The following is a 19,530-nucleotide window of genomic DNA, read 5'->3' as shown; positions in this document are numbered from 1 at the left end:
GGGTTTTTACCTTGATTTGTGTGCCACCAATTTTCTCAGGGTTCCTTGGCATGATGTTGGTCGTGGACATGGACCATCCATAGGATGTCAGTCAAACCATTGTTGCACTTTTGTGTTTGCATTGGGATACGTGCTACGTCCGTATTCTCAACGTTGTGTTCGATAAAGTGATTTTATACCTGATGTTATTGTTTCTTTTGGACCTTTGTTTTTGCTTCGTGGACACTAGGATTCGTCTAGAATCCATGCTCCCGGATTGAGGTTGGTTGAGTGTGTTCATGATGTTTGGTCTTGTTGTGTCATTCGAATTCGTGTAGAATCCATACTACCGAATTGAGGCTGGTTGAGTGAGTTCATGATGTATGGTTTTATTGTCCTTGGGATTCATGTAAAACCTGTCCTCCAGAGTTGTTTTCGGTTAAATGATATTTTGCTTGTGTTCTCATCCAGTCCTTGTGTTATGATCTTCGTGATGGTGTTGCACCGCACACGAGTATGTGCGCGTAAATTTGTCGGTGACTTGCAAGGCCCGATCTTCTATGGACTTGTCGAGAGTTATGATCATTTGGGGTTGGGTTGGGAATATACATGCCTACAGGAGCTCATCGTTGGATGATTATGGGTAGGGTAGGGTAGCAAATGCAGGGGCTTCTATCTCGCAACTTGGTGACTATTTCTCGTTGGTTGGTAGAGGAAGTTTTATACAAGTAATAACTAAATAAAATGTGAGTGGTAATAAAACTTAAGATAATAAAAAAGTAGGTTGTGTGCCTTCCGTTGAGAAGAGTTGCTCTCTAGGTTGTGCACCTCCCATTGGGGACAGTAGCTGCCAAACTGGCTTGGGCTTTTGGATGCCAAGCGACTCTCCATGATGTCAACCCCTACATTGTAGCCCATTGAGTGTCTGACCTTCTTGATCTTGGTTTAAGTCATCATTACTGTCTAGCGTGAGTGTTAGCCATGAACGTTGTGCTTTATGTCTGTCTGTGGTTGGATCATTATCTCCATCAGCACGGCAGGTGTGGACCTACAGGTTCCACGTGGTTGGGAGGCGCAACTACCTATACCATTGCTGGGGACCGGTGTACAGAGAGGGTCCATTATTCCAATGCGTTCGTTGCTGGATGTTTTCACTTGGTACTTTAGGTTTCGGAGTATGCTTTCTTATGATTTATGCTTTCATTGGAATGCTTGTATATCATGTTTAGATGATGTTAGTTATTGACGCATTTCCTTTTTACAATGATTAGCATATGATAGATGATGTTATTTGTTTTGTAGGATTATCTTATGCTTTATTTCTAGCATTTTAGATTTCCTTATTCTTATGTTGTAGAACATTGCGTGGTGGATGGGTAGGACCCACAATGGTCTCATGATGCTATTGATGATTGGAAGGAACCGCGTACTTAGTTTGGTTATTCAGTTATTGTGATGTTATTTCTGTACGTTGCGATGTTGTTTCTGTACACTGCAATGTTGCTTTCAGTTATTTCCCTTCACTTCTATGTTAGATGGTTAGATACAGTTTCCGTCTTTTAGTTATTTTGTTCGACTGTCTTGCCTCGATTGTGGATCTGGTACTCTCCAGTGTGGAGGAAATTCATTTCCTAGCTTTTTATCTTTGTGTTTTCTGGCTTGCTGATTTGTATCCTCACGTGAAATTGTACTTTCTCGTGCAAGAATGCAATTGTTCGCGTGGTGTGTTCGGTTTCCTTGCACGGCTTGTGGTGAATCCTCGGATGAAACCCCACACCAGTGCAGTGCTTTTGACTATTGATCCCATCCAGAGTTGCCAGAAACTCCTCTGTCCCTCCTTGGGCGCGCGTATCCCCGTATCCGATTTGGAAACGTATCCAATACTTCTCGGATACACATCGAATATTGTACCCATGTCTGCCTAATAAAATTTATTATTGAACCATACCAAATACTATGGGATTTGTTTTTTTGGTAAGATTTGACATAGATCTTCCCTTTAATGTAAAAAAAAACTATATTGAAGCAGTTTTTTTTAAACAAATAGTATAAACAAAACCCTCACCGAATGAGAAAGACAAATAAAATGTTTTTCTATTTCAACAACCAATTTTTGGGTTATCTTCTAATGCAACTCTACTATGTTTACATATTGTAAAGCGTTAAATTAACTTATAAATATATATGTCGCATTTATTTGTCAATATTACTTTTGAAATTAACTTTGAAAACTATGTTAAATATATGTATATGTGTTATTTATTAATGTCGTGTCCAGCCGTATCCATATTGGGGGTCTTAAAAAATGGCCGTATCCGTACCCAATACCGTATTTGTATTTGTATCCGTATCCGTATCCATGCAACTTTGATCCCATCATGTCCTTGCACGAGATGGTGTTTCCTCGCATGGCTCAATGTACTTTCTTGCATGAAGAGGCACTTCCTTGTGCGAGACTATTAGTTGTTATTCTCTCGCGAAAAAAATAGGGGGCATCTCCATTGTTTTCCGGAGAATGCAATTTGGACTTTTGAGTACCCTTGAGGAATCCTAGTGGTTCCATGACTCGACAGATCAAAGATTTTGTGTTCTGATGTCATCTTGGGTTTTCGTTCTTCAGTTTGGTTGTCTGTTAGCTTGTGGCGTTTGGAGATCCGTTGGTTGTTGGGATTGTTGGTGAAGTCTTCTATTGCGATCTTTGTGATCCCTGTATGATGTTTTCGTGTGCATTCATACTTGTAAAAAAATATCTTGGCTTGTATTGAATCCTTGTTCCAAGGATCTCCGAGCGGGGCATTACACAACATTGAAAGACACATAATCATTCCATTCGTTTTTCCAACATGTAGAGGAAGGAATTCAAAAATGCAAAAGTCTACAAAAGGCAGCCATTCCATTACTATAATGAGTTAGCCTTTATTGTGGGCAATGACATTGTAGAAGGCACTATAGCTACCACACCTCATGAAACTGAAGAAGGGCACATAATGGATGAGGCCCTCGATCTCGACGATGATGTGGATTTTAATATAGCAGCTGATGTTAATGATAATATGGAAGATGACTTTGTCCAATCTAACCAATCATCTGCAACTACCAAACAAAGAGTTGATCCATCCTCATCAAGGAAGGGAAAGAAGAAGAACATGAGCATGGCTGGCTCGATGGATACCACCGGAGCCTTGAATAAGATCCATGAGGGTATGTCAAAGCCTTACATTATCAAAGTGGATCAAGAGGAATCTGATTCAATTGCAGAGGAAATGTATGATGCCCTTAGAGCCATTCCTAGGCTTAGTGAAGATACGATGATAAGAACATATGATAGATTTTTGGTTGAAACTGCAAGAGCAAAAGGTTTTTTGAGAATGAGTGACACGGACAGAGTCAAATACATACTACTGAAGTATGGAGGACTCTAGAGTCTAGATAGAACACAACATATGTTTTGTTATTGTTAGAACTTTTTTTATTAGATACATTAACAACCAGTTTTTATTGGTTGATCATACTATTTCAGTCACCTTTAAATATGGCTTCTTTATAGCATGCCTTATGACAGTTCTCTAGGATTTTAATCAGCTTTAAATATATTCTCCTTGCTTTATGAGCTTTCAATACGGTTGTTGTAGAACTTAAGATGAATTTGTGCTGAAGAAAATTCTGAATGATGGTGCTGTAAAGGTTCTTTTGAGCAGACATTCAGAAGTTTTAATTGCTTCGAAGAACATATGTTAACACTATTAATTGGTTTGTTTTAGTTTGAAAGAAATCAGACTAAAGGTGAAATTACCATGCTATGTATTTGGTTCAGTCTGTGAGAAAACTTCATTTCAGATTATATTAAACAAGATAACGTTGCAATCAATTTGAAGTATTATCATAGGAACAATGTGTGGTCAGATTTGAGTTGAATAGTAATTTAATCTTCAAAACATTGAGGAGCTTTATTTGAAACTGAATTGTTGTTCAGTTTAGTCAAGTAGGTGTGAAAGTTGTTAAAATGAATTCACCTTCATAATTGCACTACCATCTAGATCTACCCAGCAAGGTTCATTTACGGGCCTAAACTTTAATCAAGGGCCAATGCCACCGAATGGGGCTATTACCAAAATAAAAGGGGACTTTAGATGGCTTTGTTTGAGATGCCAAATTGCTTTCTAATTCTCATATGGCCTCTTCATTGCACAACAAAATACTCTTCAGATCCGCAGATTTCTTCTGAAAGATGCATCCAATTATCTTGATTAAATTTGGCTTCGAAATGAGCCATGCTGGGTTGATCTAGATCATAGTACAACTATGGAGGTGAATTGGGAGTGCCTTGAGCCAGGATAATTTGTAAACAAATCTCCAACATTCTGGTGTGAATTCACAGATCAGTATAACAAGGATAATTTGTTATAGTAAGTTTCAGAACCTTAATAAATAGCAAAAGCCTACATTTTGATGTAGTACTTTTACAGGAGAGTTGTTGTGGGGGAAAAAGGTTTTTTGTGCTCCTATTGTAGCTTCAAGGAACAAAATTACTTACCATTCGTAATCTTTCACCAATTTAGATGTATTGCATATATGTTATTTACACACATATATATCTAGATTAATTGTAAATATCAGTGTAACGCGGGGACACGTCCCCCCCCCCCAAACTAGGCTGTCTCGGAGATGGGGACGTCCCCGAGACAGGGGGACAGCGTCTCGGCGTTTCAGGTGGTGCCACTTAGAGCGTCACCTCTGCCAGAGACAGCGAGATGTCTCTTGTGTGTGGGTGCGGGGGGACGCAACGAAGTCTCCTTTATTGCGAGGGAACGCGACGAAGTCTCCTTTATTGCCGGGGGATGCAACGGAGTCTCCTTTATTGTGGGTGCAGGGAGACTTGTAGGTTTTGTTTGCATAATAATATTATATACTTATTTTGATATCATGATTCATGGCACATGATAATTATTGTAATCATCTTTATGTCATGACTCATATGGTCATTGATTACTTTGAGATAGCAGAATCTAGACTCTCATACTATTGATCTGAAGACTGACATATAGACTAATATTTGCTGATGTTCAATGTCAATGTTCATAGTTTGTTTGTCATTTGATCATGAATCATGATGTTCCAGTTCAAAACTTAAATGCAATGTTCAATTTTAATTTTTTTTAAGTTTACTGTTTTTTACATCTTTATATGATTATATCAAATTATATTGTATAATTGTAGTACATATTTTCACAAGAAGCATTTTAAGTACCATATGTATAGTATATACACCCCTGCTTCCCCCACCACCCCCCCGTCCCCACCGCCATCCCCAAATCAAGGCCCCTCTGTCCCCCCGTCTTGGAAACTCGTCCCCCCGTCCTAACGTCCCCCCGTCTCCTAGGGCAGTGTAACTATGGTTAATATTGAGTTTTCCATTAATATTTGTAAATGTTGGATGCTTGTATGTTAATATCAGATTTTCCATTTATATCAATGTAGTATGAATATTTCTTAATCTACAGAGTTTTGAATATCAATATTAACAAGAAGATGGTTCAATTTAGATTGCAATATAGATAAAAACAATATAATATACAATTAGTCAATATGTTTGACAATGGTACTGATACTTGATTTGACAAAGTATCTTCCAATTGAATGTTTGTGTAACTATTCCTATTTTGATGCTTTTGAGTGTGTATTTTCATATAACAAACATACATTTGATGTTGCAGGCTTGATGGCTTTAATGAATGTGCCAACATGTCGATGAGGTGCAGGCCCATGTTTGTCAAAGACCTCAAGCACACCAAAAAATCTCGGATGCAAATTTTGGTGTTGCCTGAATAAAAAAAGGGTTGTTAATAGAATAAAGTTTTCAGTTAGCATAATGAATGGTTAATTATTATACTAAGAACTAATGGAGATTTTCTATTGTAGGGACATGATGGGTGTGGATTATTTGATTGGGTGAGTAATGCAGAATCAACAAATATAGTGCGTGACGATGTGTGTGACGAAGGAACAGTCTGCAAGTGTTGTAAGGCTCAGAAGGCTGAAATTTACTTTTTACGATGTCTTTTTTGCCTTATAATTGCAGTTATTTGTTGGGACCATTTGTGAAAAAGTGCTTAGCTACAAGTTGTATAAGGATTGATTTCTTTGTTTGACCATAACCGGACCAGAATTGGATCATAATTTTCTAAATTTCTTAAGTTTGAACGATCATTTCAAAAAAAAACTTGGTTTCCTTTAAGAAGATGATTTCCTATGGAACCCTTGTGTCAAACATCTCTTTAAAAAAATATGACAAATGTACTAATGATTCGAGAATTTATATATATATATTTTTTTAATTGATATGGTTGAATATAGTTTGATTTAAATAAATGATTTCTATAAAATGACATAAAAGACTAATACCAAATTGATCTATTTTATAATTAAATATAGTCAAATTTTAGAAACTTCTATCAAAAATTTATAATTTCAACTTTTTTAAAATAATAAACAAAAAATTTCAAAAATCACTATTAGAATTTAGCTATGAACAATGCGAAAAATGATTTTAAAACAATAGAATTTTTTTATAAAGAAAATTATAATTCACAATATAATGTCCTTTGAATTTCAAAGGTGGTTGTATACTTTTCATTCATAAAGCTATTTTTTATAAAATTAGAATGCTATGATTTTTATCAAAATAAGTTAATTTTTATAAATAAAAAATCATTTTTGTTGAAAAGATTACCGAACTTTTTTTAAAAAAATTTATTAAAATTACAAAAAAATATGTAATCCAATTCCTATTAGCATTACACTAATTCATCTTCCGTCTCTTCTTCTAGGTCAACCAAACAGGTCTAAATGTTATTCCAGAAGTTATTTTAAGAATGTAATGATTCCAAAAGAGAGCTCATTCCAGCATAGTTGAATTCTGCATTCAGCAATTCTTGCAACCAATCAGGTCCTTAAGGAGTTAGTAATTCCCAATTGAGACTTGATTATTTACCGCTTGAATTATAGTGCAGTGTGTTCCTCTCAATGCTTGCAATAAATCATCCTTTATTTGTGGAATGGTCGCTACATTGAGACACCACCTTTTGTTGTTGCATTTGAGAATAATTATAAATTATTCCCAAATTGATCTACATCCTGTGTCCCCCTCAAAAGAAACCTTCTCCTATTTATATCTTTCAATGTGGGGGAGAGTCGCACCTCTTCATAATGTCTGCCCCTTTGCAATGCTAACAACCTTTCACAATTACCACATTTTGAAGGAGTCACAACCCTTATAAATTTTAGCCCTTTCAATGAGTCACAACACTATTGCATTTTTCATCTTTGAAAGAATCAAAGCCCTTCATAATTACAACCCTTTGAAAGAGTCACAACCATTCATAAAAGATGGTCGACATTTTTTTCTATGTAATGCACTAAAAGTTCATATTTTTTTTATTTAGTTTTTTGGTAGACAAAAGAAAGTTTTCTTAAATGGGATTCAATCAGCTGTGATTGGCTCACCAGATGTGGACTCTATGGGTAAATCTTGATATATTGTAACTTTTGTTGATGATTGCTCTAGAATCCTAGATATACTTAGGTTTAATCGATTCATTCTAAAGTTGAAGCTTTCTCTAACTTTTAGGATTTCATCACACATATAAACAGTCAGATCAAAAAAATTTGTTAAGATTCGACAATCTTAGTAAATATTGTTCTAAGCAATACAATATATTTTGGAAAAGCACTTATGGTTTTTCCCATTCTGTTCTGTACAAAATGCATGTGTTGGACAGTTATTCTACAGTCTTTTCCAGATGAAGCACTATTATGCTGCAAAAATGCTATTTGATATAGGAGAGATAGTCAATGTACTACCATAAAATTCTTATTACATAAATACAAACTTCTCTGTTTGATGATGGAGTTTCTACGAAAGGGTTTCTCCGCATTTATCTGATGGTCTTATGGTTGGTCTTATGTCTTAAACAATTTTCACACTCATATAACTAAGTTATGATACTCAAAAGATTCTATAAACTAATAATTTCAGATTTGCATGCTATGCAAACAAGTTTTATAGTAGTGGTTTACCCCATCAATCAACACCAGTAGCTATGAATTTACAAATAGACAAGACTGGCAGATCTGCCAAGTGTCAAATTCTGGTATAATATATGAAAGCCTGCAACATATCAGAGATTACAATCAACTAAGCTGAGTTTAGCAACATACTGCGCTAAAATATTGCAGATAAAGGAGACTTGCAAGAAAGAAGGATATATGGATAATATTGCTGATTTACTAAACCGAGTTAGACTATTAATTTTAAGATAGGCAACCTAATGCCCTGAAATCATTAAAGGTTTATTGCAGAGAAAAGGGATTTGCATGGAAGCAGGATATATAGATAATATTGTTCATCACTTATGCCCAATTATGAGCACTTAATTTGGGATTTAATGACCTAATACCTTAAAATATACTAAGGATTATTAAAGGTTAACATAAGCTCGCATTTTATTTGTAATTTGAAGGCAGTGGAATGATGATGTGCAATTTCATACAATAAAAGAAACACTTTCGATAGAAATTTGTTATGGAGAAAATAACATTACCAGCATAGATATCCTCACTGATATTAATTACACGAGATGCTTTGCTTATTCCCCCTCTTGAGATATGAAAAATCCTATCAAAAACATCTGGATGCCCATAATGCATACGGACTCTGAAACGCAATAATAGTTGTGTGAAATTTTTCCATCTTATTGAGACACACACGGACACAAGAAGAAAAACATAATGACCAAACAATGTCTTTATCCCATATTTACTTACTTCAAAGGATTTGACAAAACACGCTGTCCCATAGTCACAAAACTTGTTTCTTGATTAGACATGAACCAAGCTAGAGATGATACACTGCAAAAATGTTTATTCAGTGTCAATTGAAGAATATAAACTAATCCTTCCATATTCAATCCAGAAAATAAAACAGGAAGGTCACAGAAATGTATCATCATATTTGAGACATTCATCCTGAGGCATACCTTCCAGTGAAGACATGCTCACGAACACCAAGAATTGTGGGGAGTCGGAGTCCATGATTGCGGGAGTGAAACTCCTCGAGAAGATTCCGCATTTTGAGAGCTTCCTCAAAGTAGTTGTCCTGATAAACCAACAAATATTATGAAGCATACTCAGGAGAATAATATCCTAAAATATAATCCACTCATAAATACAGTTTATGAGCCAAACATATACAATTATGAATGATATGAAAAGTCAAAAAACTAGGTTCCTTAGACTTCATTGAAATGCACTTCTAGAGAAATAGATTCTAGTGAGGCACCTTTTCACAAAATCAAAGTATACATTGTTCAACATCCCTACTTAACATGTCCAGCTTTACAATCGATCCAATACAAATTTCAAGGTTTTGAATGTTATTACCAAGCACTTCATTTGCATGATAAATTATATTCAGCTTGATGTTTCTGCTTCAACTCTAAACAATTATAGTCCGCAAACTGGTGTCCTTTATGGAAATGCTCACAAAGGGAACATCATTAGGCTTTCTCCACCTTATTACTTAAGAAGTGTTCGGAAACACAGTATACATTCTATAGAAGTGCTGAAGTTCTTCATAAATATATACAATGAAAGAGAATTCCAACTAACCAGCATGGGCATGCAGAGCTCATTAATGTCTGAGATTACTATAATATATTAATACCTTTCTACGCGGCACACATATCTATCCATGAAATACAATAGAATAAGTATACTCGATCATTGGTCAAATGTGTAAAAGTCCCCTGATTTGTTTTGAAATAAGCAGAGAAAAAGATGGTCAAATGGACAAAATGGTCGAAGCACAAAATGAATGCAAAAGTGAATAACACTCTCTGCATTTTCATCAAAATCACAGTAAATAGAAGATTAAGGTAATACTGAAAAAAAAAGGATCAACAAAAAGACATGACAAAAGGAAGCAAGAGAGTTCTCATTATCCAGAATTTTACTACTGCTTTAAGGCTGTTCAAACAAAACTGAGGTGGAAGAACGGCCATAATTTACTTCAATTTGTGCATGTCACACCTTTTAATGTGACTACACAATGAATATAGTGAATGTCTTATTACATGAATATTTGAAATTCAAAATATTTTGTGTTTTCTATATTTTTCAGATTGTCATTCTCTTAAATATGGCCTCCTAGAAAACCCATTTCAGAAATATGTTCTCCCATTTCCTGCTGTTTGCTACCATCCCTCGTACAGAATCTTGCTAGAAGATAGATTATACCCAACTTTACATTATGTTGGATAATTAAAGAACTCCACCTAAACACCCTTTTAATGTGACTACACAATGAATTTAGTGAATGTCTTATTATATGATATTTGAAATTTGAAATATTTTGTGTTTTCCACATTTTTTAGATTGTCATTCTCTTAAATATGGCCTCCTAGAAAAGCCATTTCAAAAATATGTTCTCCCATTTTCGCTACCATCCCTTGCACAGAAACTTGCTATAAGACAGATTATATCCAACTTTACATTTTGTTGGATACTTGAAGAACTCCACGTAAACATCCTTCCAATAAAGCTCATTCATTGATTTAGTTGTCATGTCCAACAAGTACCTTGTACAACAAAGCTGCACATAAAGCACATTCATTTATTTAAATGATAAAAAATCTGTGGATTTCATGAGATTTTGCGAAAATCAACAGATAATGCACACCACATTGACAACACTACCCAACTTTTACAACTTACACAATCCAAAAAACTTACAAGTCGGTAGCTGGGTGTAAAATCATCATTTTTCACAGTAACATTTCTATCTGTGAAGCATCAGAATTTATCATCTTCTAAAAAATGACCAGCATGTTTGGAGTTTGATGGGCACACCTTTCTCTCCCAACAATCTTCCCCAATAATCCATATATGTTAGTTTATTCTACATTTTTCCAAAATCCAAACAAAACTTCAACAACACTTTGATCCAACTATGAAACAAGTCTCAAAATCTGCCTATAGAAAGGCTCCAAATACATTCTGATCCAACTATGAAACAAGTCTCAAAATCTGCCTATAGAAAAGCTCCAAATACATTCTGTCATGTCCCCTTTTCAAACCTAAAGAATTAATAGTACTGTTTTAGACAGGACCCAGCAATTTCATATTCAAAAGGTTAATTTCAAAGCAACTTTTAATCCAAGGACCCACCTTAGAACGTTCAAAATGGTGGCGCTTCACTTTGTTTAGCATCTTACTTTCTTTTTTCTTTTTTTCTTTGTTTTTTTAAAGGTAATCAGCTGAAGCCTAGATTACTTATTATTCATTTATTATTATTGTTAAGAGTAATTAGTATTATTATATGTTAATCTCGTGTCTATTCGAACCCAAGACCTCCCTGATGAGATGCTTGCAATTTACCCATGTGTTGTAGGCTCTTGACTTGTTTAGCATCGTATTTTCATGCAGTACTCTTGGAGCAATATATCCAAATTCACAACCATGAACAAATATTCTTGGCTGTTTGGAAGTCTTTGAGGATAAAACTGTCATTTCAGTTTAGCGCGTCCTTATATAGGCCTTGCACTGAAGTTGATTTTAGAGAGCTCAAGTCAAGTTTTGAAGTTGGCAAATTGATTTGCAAAGAAAAATTGGTGTTAAATCATTTGGAAGGCTTTAGCATCTGTTTTTCCAAAGCTGCTAGGCACTTTTGATCAACAATTTTATGTGAATTTCCCAGTTCCACATTCAAGGAGGCCATACCAATATGTTGACATCGCCATATGTTGCTCATCTGTGCGAAATCTACAGTTTCAAAGCATCTTTGTGTGCACCGGCTTTAGGGAAGCAGATCTCACATAAATTCCTGCTGCCAGATCATCATTTCCAGTCCTTGACACTGATCGACATATTCATCACTGAACCTCAAATTATTTGCAGGTTGTTGCTGTCATTCGCCCAGGCTGATTTTCATTGTGGGAATCATTCCAGTCAACTTCCCAATCGCAGCCTTGTAACCAGCCATACACCAGTGAGACAATTATTATTGTTATAGAATGGTTTGATCACTATAAATTGCTCTTTGAAACTGTCTTCCGGCTGTCTCTTTGCTGTCCTTGCAGCCACCACATACCACTCTATACAGATTTGGATTGATTGGACTTTCAGATCTGATGGGAGTATTTTGCATAATCAGGAATTTCATAAATATTTGAGCCTGATTGCAGATTTGTCAGCACCAGAAATTAAAATTAAACATCTATATCAAGAAGCCACATCCTGACTGCAGCTGGATCTAATCGCTTCCATCAGCCACTCATCATTTCAGGGGGGTTGATCCACCCATCACAGCACCCCTCATGAAGTGGTCAAAATTTACATCAGATCTGCAGTATAATATTCAGTGAACTTAATATTTGTCATATGCAATCCTCATATTTGTGTGTTTCATCATCTAGGGATTGTAAATCAACCCTTGTTTGAATGTAATGCCCTTCAATCTGATCGAGGAGGTTGTTTGAAAAGTTGTTGGGGTTTTTTGAGTACTTATTTCCAATAAATTAATTTTACTTTTCTCTTTATTTTGTTCCAAAATATTAGACATCACAAGATCCATATTATTCCAGAGATTCTAGATTGGGACATTACAAATTCCTCATTAATTTCACCAAAAAACACAATGCTTGCGATAAATGTCATAATTCCTTTTATATACAAATTGAAACACTTCTATGCCTTCTTTCAAGGCTTCACCCCCATTCCTGTGCTAGAGAGGAAACTAAAAATAAGCTATCAATCAAACGTCGAATTATTGTTGAATTGAACTATTAAATAAGTGATCTAATCCAAAGCATATAAGTAATTTGAAATTTCATATATAGCTACTACTAATTTTAACAGAAGAAAATGAATATTAGCATACAACATCAATATCATTTAAATGACAAGTGTACATGAAATCTTACTTGATTCATGTCAATAGTTTGAATGGCATCTCCACGAGTGAAAATCACAGCATGATTTTGATTTTCGGGCTTCCCCTCTCCAAGCTTTGGATCTCCAGGCAACTTGATTGAATAAATTTCCTGTGTAATACAGAGTTGAAGTAATTAAACAAGGCATAAGCAACGTACTATATCTAGCATAACTATTACACAAGATTGTATGGGGACAGCAGTACTTGGGTACTTTTGATACGGATATAGCTATTCTCAAAATTGGGGAAAGGGGTATTTGGTTGCATCAATTTTTTTAATATATTTCAATATTTATAGAAAATCTGAAAAATGAGTCAAACCAATTGATTATTGGCACATTTTAGAATTATATATTCATACTATGAAATGGCTTGGTTTTAAAATTATGTATATTTTTTGTTGATTTTCGGATCTACTACAAATGTATTTACACTGCCATTTATTTTGGTATGTGTCATCCAAATGAGAGCTCTCTCTTATTTTATATCAAGCATAAGTTATGAGGAGACATGTCCCAACGGACACATCTATTTGTTAAATTTGATAATTTATATAATAATGAATTATAGTTGTGTGTGTGTGTGTGTGTTTGTGTGTGTGTGTGTTTTGTAAGGTTTATCTTATTGAAGCTACTAAACATCAACACTCCCTCTTAGCTAGGAAGGATACACACAAGACATATAATAAATATTATGCCATTGGTAATATTAGGAAATCACATCAAGGAATTATTTGATCAGAAGAATTCCATATTTAATATCTTATCGGTATTGGCCTATCAAAATATCAACTCCTTTGTACCTCCTTGGGCGCAAGTATCTTCGTATCCAATTTGGTAACTTATCCAATACTACTCGGATACACATCAAATATTATACCCATATCTGTCTTAAAAATTTGATTTTCCAACTGTGCCAAATACTATGGGATTTGATTTTCTAAACGATTTGACATAAATCTTCCCAAATTTAATTTTAAAAAAACTTTAATAAAGCAATTTTTTAAAATGGTATAAACAAAACCTGCACCACATGAGAAAGACAAATAAAATGTTTTTCTATTTCAGCAACCTATTTTTTGGGTTATCTTCTAATGCAACTCTACTATGTTTACGTATTGTGAAGTGTTAGATTAACTTAAAAATACTTATGTAGCATTTATGTGTCAATATTGCTTTTGAAGTAATGAAAATCAACTACAATAATTTAGAAAATTGTGTTTAATATGTGTATGTATTATTTATTAATGTCGTGTCCAACCGTATCCATATTGGGGTGTTAAAAATTGGCTGTATCCATACCCAATACCATCTTTGTATCTGTATCCATGCAATTTTTGTATTGGCCTATCAGAACATCAATCAAATGATATTCACCAAGTACTTTGAGTAATGGCCTATCAAAATATCAACTAAATGATATTCACCAAGTAGTCAATGCAATAATGGCCTATCGGAATATAAAGGCAAGATATTCACCAAATACCTATCATATATCTATACAAACAACTTATAGGCATGTAATTTAATGATATCTAACACTTAGTTGTTGGTTTACAAGATAAAGCCTTTCATGATCTATTTCAACATTTACTCAAAATGTATATCATGATATTAAGTTATTGTAAGGTCATCACCTTCCAATAACTTCTGTGAGTACAAGTGATAATCATTTGGAAGTCATCACTTCCTCATGATGTACATAGGAGGGTTCCCATACACATGAATTCACTACAGATACAATCATGTGGTGTTGTCATGACATCCATCATGGGTCATATTAGAGAATAAGGTTTTCACAACAAACTTATCTTTCATAGAGAAGAATGTATTACGAGGGATTTCACTTCGAATTTCTTCTTCACAAAGAAACACTAATCTTTTGACCTCCTTGCTAAGGTTATTTCCAATAAGGCATCAAAACTCTCTCTAAATTTGAAACATATCCTTTATCTGCTCCGTCTATTTGTCCAAGGTTGCTTCTAATAAATTGTTATGCTCCCTGGTTCAACAAGTATCCATCTATCTAGGAATGTTATGATCTAGATCTCCTTCGTTCACATAGAACTTGATCCCATGAATCATAGCTCTTTTAACTATGATAATTTTTTGTTTAGTAAAGAAACCACTTCAGCATCGTCAACTCCTTCTGAACCAATATGACCAAGATTCTTGGAAGCAACTGAGACATGTCATATATCTACTCCCTCTCTAACGGATGTGCCAAACTCCCTTTTTAATTTTATTTTTTGTCATAGAAGGGTACTCATATTTGGCGGCATGACTAATGTGCCTTTCTTCTTTTCTTGCAAACATCCCTGCACGTCCTTGATACAAGTTGCTTCAATGAAGACATCTCCTCTTTTGAATTATCTCCCCACTAAGGATGGCTCAAATTGGAACTCTGAAGTGTCTCTTCTCCAACATCTTCCCTCTAAAGATGGTTCAAGTGGGAATGAATCATTTGTTATTATTCTCCCCCACAATGTAAACTTCCCACTCTTTCTTTTTCTTTTATTTTTCATTACAAGGATTCATGTTATCCCATTATTTAGGAGCATCTTCTAACCATCATCCAATAAACTCCATGTAGAATCCATTACTTCTCTCCTCCCTTCACGTCACTCTTTCCCAGGTCTATTAAAAAATTGATTTGGGTGTAGGTTCTTTCCTTGCAATGTAGGTTCCTTGCATTTCTTAAATCATCAAGTCCCGATTATGTACGCAAGGGATAGGCCCATTAAAGTCATATAGGCAAACATAAGGACTTTTGAACTCCCAGTGAATATCAATCATCTGAGCTTCTTATCCAATGATACTTTCAACTTTGATATGATCAAGATCATCAAGGATCAATTGAAACCAGTGTAACCCGGAGACTTGCACCCCCCTCCCAAACCTTGAAGTACCCGTCTCCAAGACATCCCCGTATTAGGTACTTGAGTACCCAAGCACCCTCACCTCCGCCATTCCGCAACCATGCCGCCGCTGGGATGTGAACTTGAATTTCTTTTTGAATTTTGATTTTTAATGTTACTATTGGGCATGTAATACGTTACTATGTTAAATGTCAATGGTTCTAATTCATGTTGCAATTTTGCTATGTTAAAGTATTTTAATTTGGTATGTTCTAGTGAACTATTGAAACATCATTTCATAACTAGCATTTCAAGTTCTATATGTATACTATAAAACACCCCTCTCTAGCCCGTCCTCCCCTTGCTGCCGTCCCCTAGCCGTCCCCCTAGTGAACTATTGAAACATCATTTCATAACTAGCATTTCAAGTTCTATATGTATACTATAAAACACCCCTCTCTAGCCCGTCCTCCCCTTGCTACCGTCCCCTAGCCGTCCCCCTGTCGTCCCGAAAATCAAGCCCATTTTCCCCATGTTTCAGAAACTCGCCCTAGCGTCCCACCGTCCGGAAGTACCCCCATACTGGTGTAACACTGATTGAAACAAATCCTCTATCCACTTCCTCCCTCTAAACATCAATATCCCTCTTCCTTGCAAGAACATTCTCGGAGGAAAGGATCAAGGCAAATAATTCTCATTAAAAATATAAGAATAACAAGAAAGAGGATAATTATGCATCACGATATAAGATCATTCCAATGTAACATAGAGAAATATCTAAAAATATATATATTTTCACCATATATGTATATATTACATCTTCTATATGTACTTTTAATCTAATATTTTCAATAATAGAAGTAAGCTAACATAATACTCAATCTTTACCTTTCATACCCCTAAATAAATTTCTTTATTATATTCTTACCATATATTTATTAACATATCAATAGACAAAACTTAAACAATATGTTTCACAATAATATAAATAAGAAATATTAAATTATATACCATATATACTTACCTTGGTAGGACTAAACCTAATAGTCCTTCAATACTTGAAATACCAATAGGCCTTCAATATATCTTGGCACTTAAAATAATTGACTTTGGACTATTAGTCCCTTACTCTCTTAGTTCAATGACTGACACTCCATCCACGTAATGTATTTGATGTGTTTAGTTTATAGCCTGAAGATGACTTTCTCCCCTAAGCGCTCCACATGTGGATTACTCTACTTGCTTCTCTTATATTTCCATGGGTGGCTTCATAGGTGTATGCTTTTCACTCAATCTATAATGAATATGAAGATGGGTCCCTGCAGTTCAGTGGTTCATTGATCTTGGAACTGAACTTCTTGTAATGACACAGGAGCATAGAAATAGAGATGAACGCTTTCATTGTATGAACGCCTTATGGACAATGGATGTATTCCCGTGACAGAGGTTGTTCGAATATGCAAGGACCCGAGCGTGAGGACCATCAAGAAAAAAAGATTGAACCTTCCACTACGAACACAAATGTTTTGAGCAAAAAGTAAACAACATGCATAACCTTAAAAATGAATATTTCCCAGTCGTCATATGCTAATGTTGTATACAGAGTAATGACGAGACCTTCATCCATTCGAAAAGAAAGCCAATAATGCATATAGTCTGGGGGAAGTCTAGAGAAAGCCATCCAAAGACGTGTTGGCTTAGTTTCAACACTTGTCGTGAAACAATTCTATATGTGGATGATTAAATGACTCTCAAAGGATATCTCCATTTCTTGAAAGCAAGACTAAGATTCCTTCATCTATGATTCTGACCACATGTGTATATTGCTTTCCCTTTGTGTCGCTTCTCCAATTGGTTCCCTAGATGGCCAACCCTCTCAAAAATCTCCTGGAGATCTACAACACAAAGAAAAACTATATTCCTAGAGACTTGTCAAAACTATTGGATAACGCCCATTATCTCTTTCCTTTGATTGTAATCTCTATAAAATGCACAAATCCATGATTTCGGATTCGCCATTTGATTTTTGGAGGACTGTGGGCTTGGTATAAGTCCTAACATGTAGAAGCGCTATTGTATATCTATGCTTCTCTTGGCAGAGTCTTATTTCATCCTCCATAAGCGTTATGACAGAAAACCCTACTGATCATAGGTGGTTCATTCTGTATAGCATTTATCACTTACTGCATTTCATAATCCAAATTTTGAAGAGATCTCACCTTGCCAGCACATGTTTGACCATTTCCTGTTGTATAAAATCGCGATGAAACTCTATTACAGATTTCACAATATTAAAACTGTGCACTATGTCTCCAAAGATATCATGACCTGTTCCATGCACTTCTTCTGAGGACTTGTAATATCTTTCATACTATCCTTGACTTTAAGTATTCGATTTCTTTATTTTTCTTACATTTGCAATTAGGCTCTGATACCATGTTGATTTTCGGATCTGCTGCAAATGTATTAACACTGCCATTTATTTAGGTGTGTGTATTCTAAATGGCAGCTCTCTCTTATTTTATATCAAGCATAAGTTATGAGGAGACATGTCCTAAGGGACACATCTATTTGTTAAATTTGATAATATATATAAAAATATTATATGCATGTATGTATATATATATATATATAATTTCTCTCTCTCTCTCTCTCTCTCTCTCTCTCTCTCTCTCTCACAGACATATTATGTCTCATAATTATGTATATTGTAAGGTTTATCTGATTGAAGGTACAAAACATCAACAATCCTTGCAACTCATAATGGGGAAAAAATCACAAATCCACAGATCTGATTCTGAATCGGCAACTAAGTATTTTTCAAAACAAGAATGGTGATAATGTTTGAAGATGTAATGTATTGTTTTCAGTTTCAGACTTGCAATATGTCTGTAATAATAATATATGCTAAATGTTTAGATGCATAACAGAGAAGGCAGACTTTGAACATGAACAACAAGATCATGAATCAGAGAACAATGACTTATGCAAATGATAAATGTCTGACTTTAACAGTGATAGAGTTTATTGCTAATTAGTATTGTATCAAAGTTTCAAACTGATTAGATATTGAATTAAAATTGATAAACAAACAGCTGATATGCAAACAAAAAACTGTAACAAACATCAGAAATTTTAATCAGACTCCTTAACTATGATGCTCTCCACTAATTATCTGGTACTTGGGTATGGGTACGTGTACCCATGTAACCTTGCTACTATACAAATTTTAAAAAAATAGAATTATCAAACACAATTATGCAAACTAAGACTACCAAATATCAAGAACAGAAAGTAAAACAATATCAAGAATCTCAAATTTACACCATAATAGGATAAATAGCACAGATATTACAAATACAGTATACTCACTAGATATCAAATTGTCAAATTCGAATGTCATAATAGATAGTCATTAATCATATTACCATAATACAATCATTAATAAGCATCACATGGGTTTTCATCAAGACTAAGATTATCATTATCATGAACATTAGTTGATATAAAATTATAAATAGATCAAAAGCAAAAGCAACATAAGTGCGACGCACAATAAATGACCGTGTGGGAGCTGAATCATCTAAGTTGCTTGTGGATGAAAGAGTACGTACTCCAATTCTGCTAAGACGAGGAGGAACTAGCAACCTGTTTACCCAAGGCTAGATAAGCATAAGGGTCTTAACAAAAATTATGCTTGTATTTG

At 34.9% G+C, this 19,530-nt stretch overlaps 1 protein-coding gene across 2 annotated transcripts in view; it reads right to left on the bottom strand.

The window, feature by feature from the left end:
* LOC149563455 (callose synthase 10-like) overlaps nt 1-19,530 on the bottom strand; it is a 190,269-nt gene that overhangs the window by 42,799 nt on the left and 127,940 nt on the right. For both annotated transcript variants that reach the window (XM_089826706.1, XM_089826707.1), the window contains exons 37-40: nt 12,957-13,076; nt 9,015-9,133; nt 8,803-8,886; nt 8,580-8,692 (exon numbers count right to left, since the gene is read on the bottom strand). In XM_089826706.1, coding sequence (XP_089682832.1) covers nt 8,580-8,692; nt 8,803-8,886; nt 9,015-9,133; nt 12,957-13,076 — 436 coding nt within the window. The remainder of the gene's footprint in view (nt 1-8,579; nt 8,693-8,802; nt 8,887-9,014; nt 9,134-12,956; nt 13,077-19,530) is intronic.

The sequence above is a fragment of the Cupressus sempervirens genome, chromosome 4, assembly GCF_028749045.1.
Source record: "Cupressus sempervirens isolate cs-2001-9-10 chromosome 4, ASM2874904v1, whole genome shotgun sequence".
Taxonomy (NCBI): Eukaryota; Viridiplantae; Streptophyta; class Pinopsida; order Cupressales; family Cupressaceae; genus Cupressus; species Cupressus sempervirens.
Note: the sequence above shows the minus strand (reverse complement) of the source record. Positions and strands in the feature narration are given on the sequence as shown.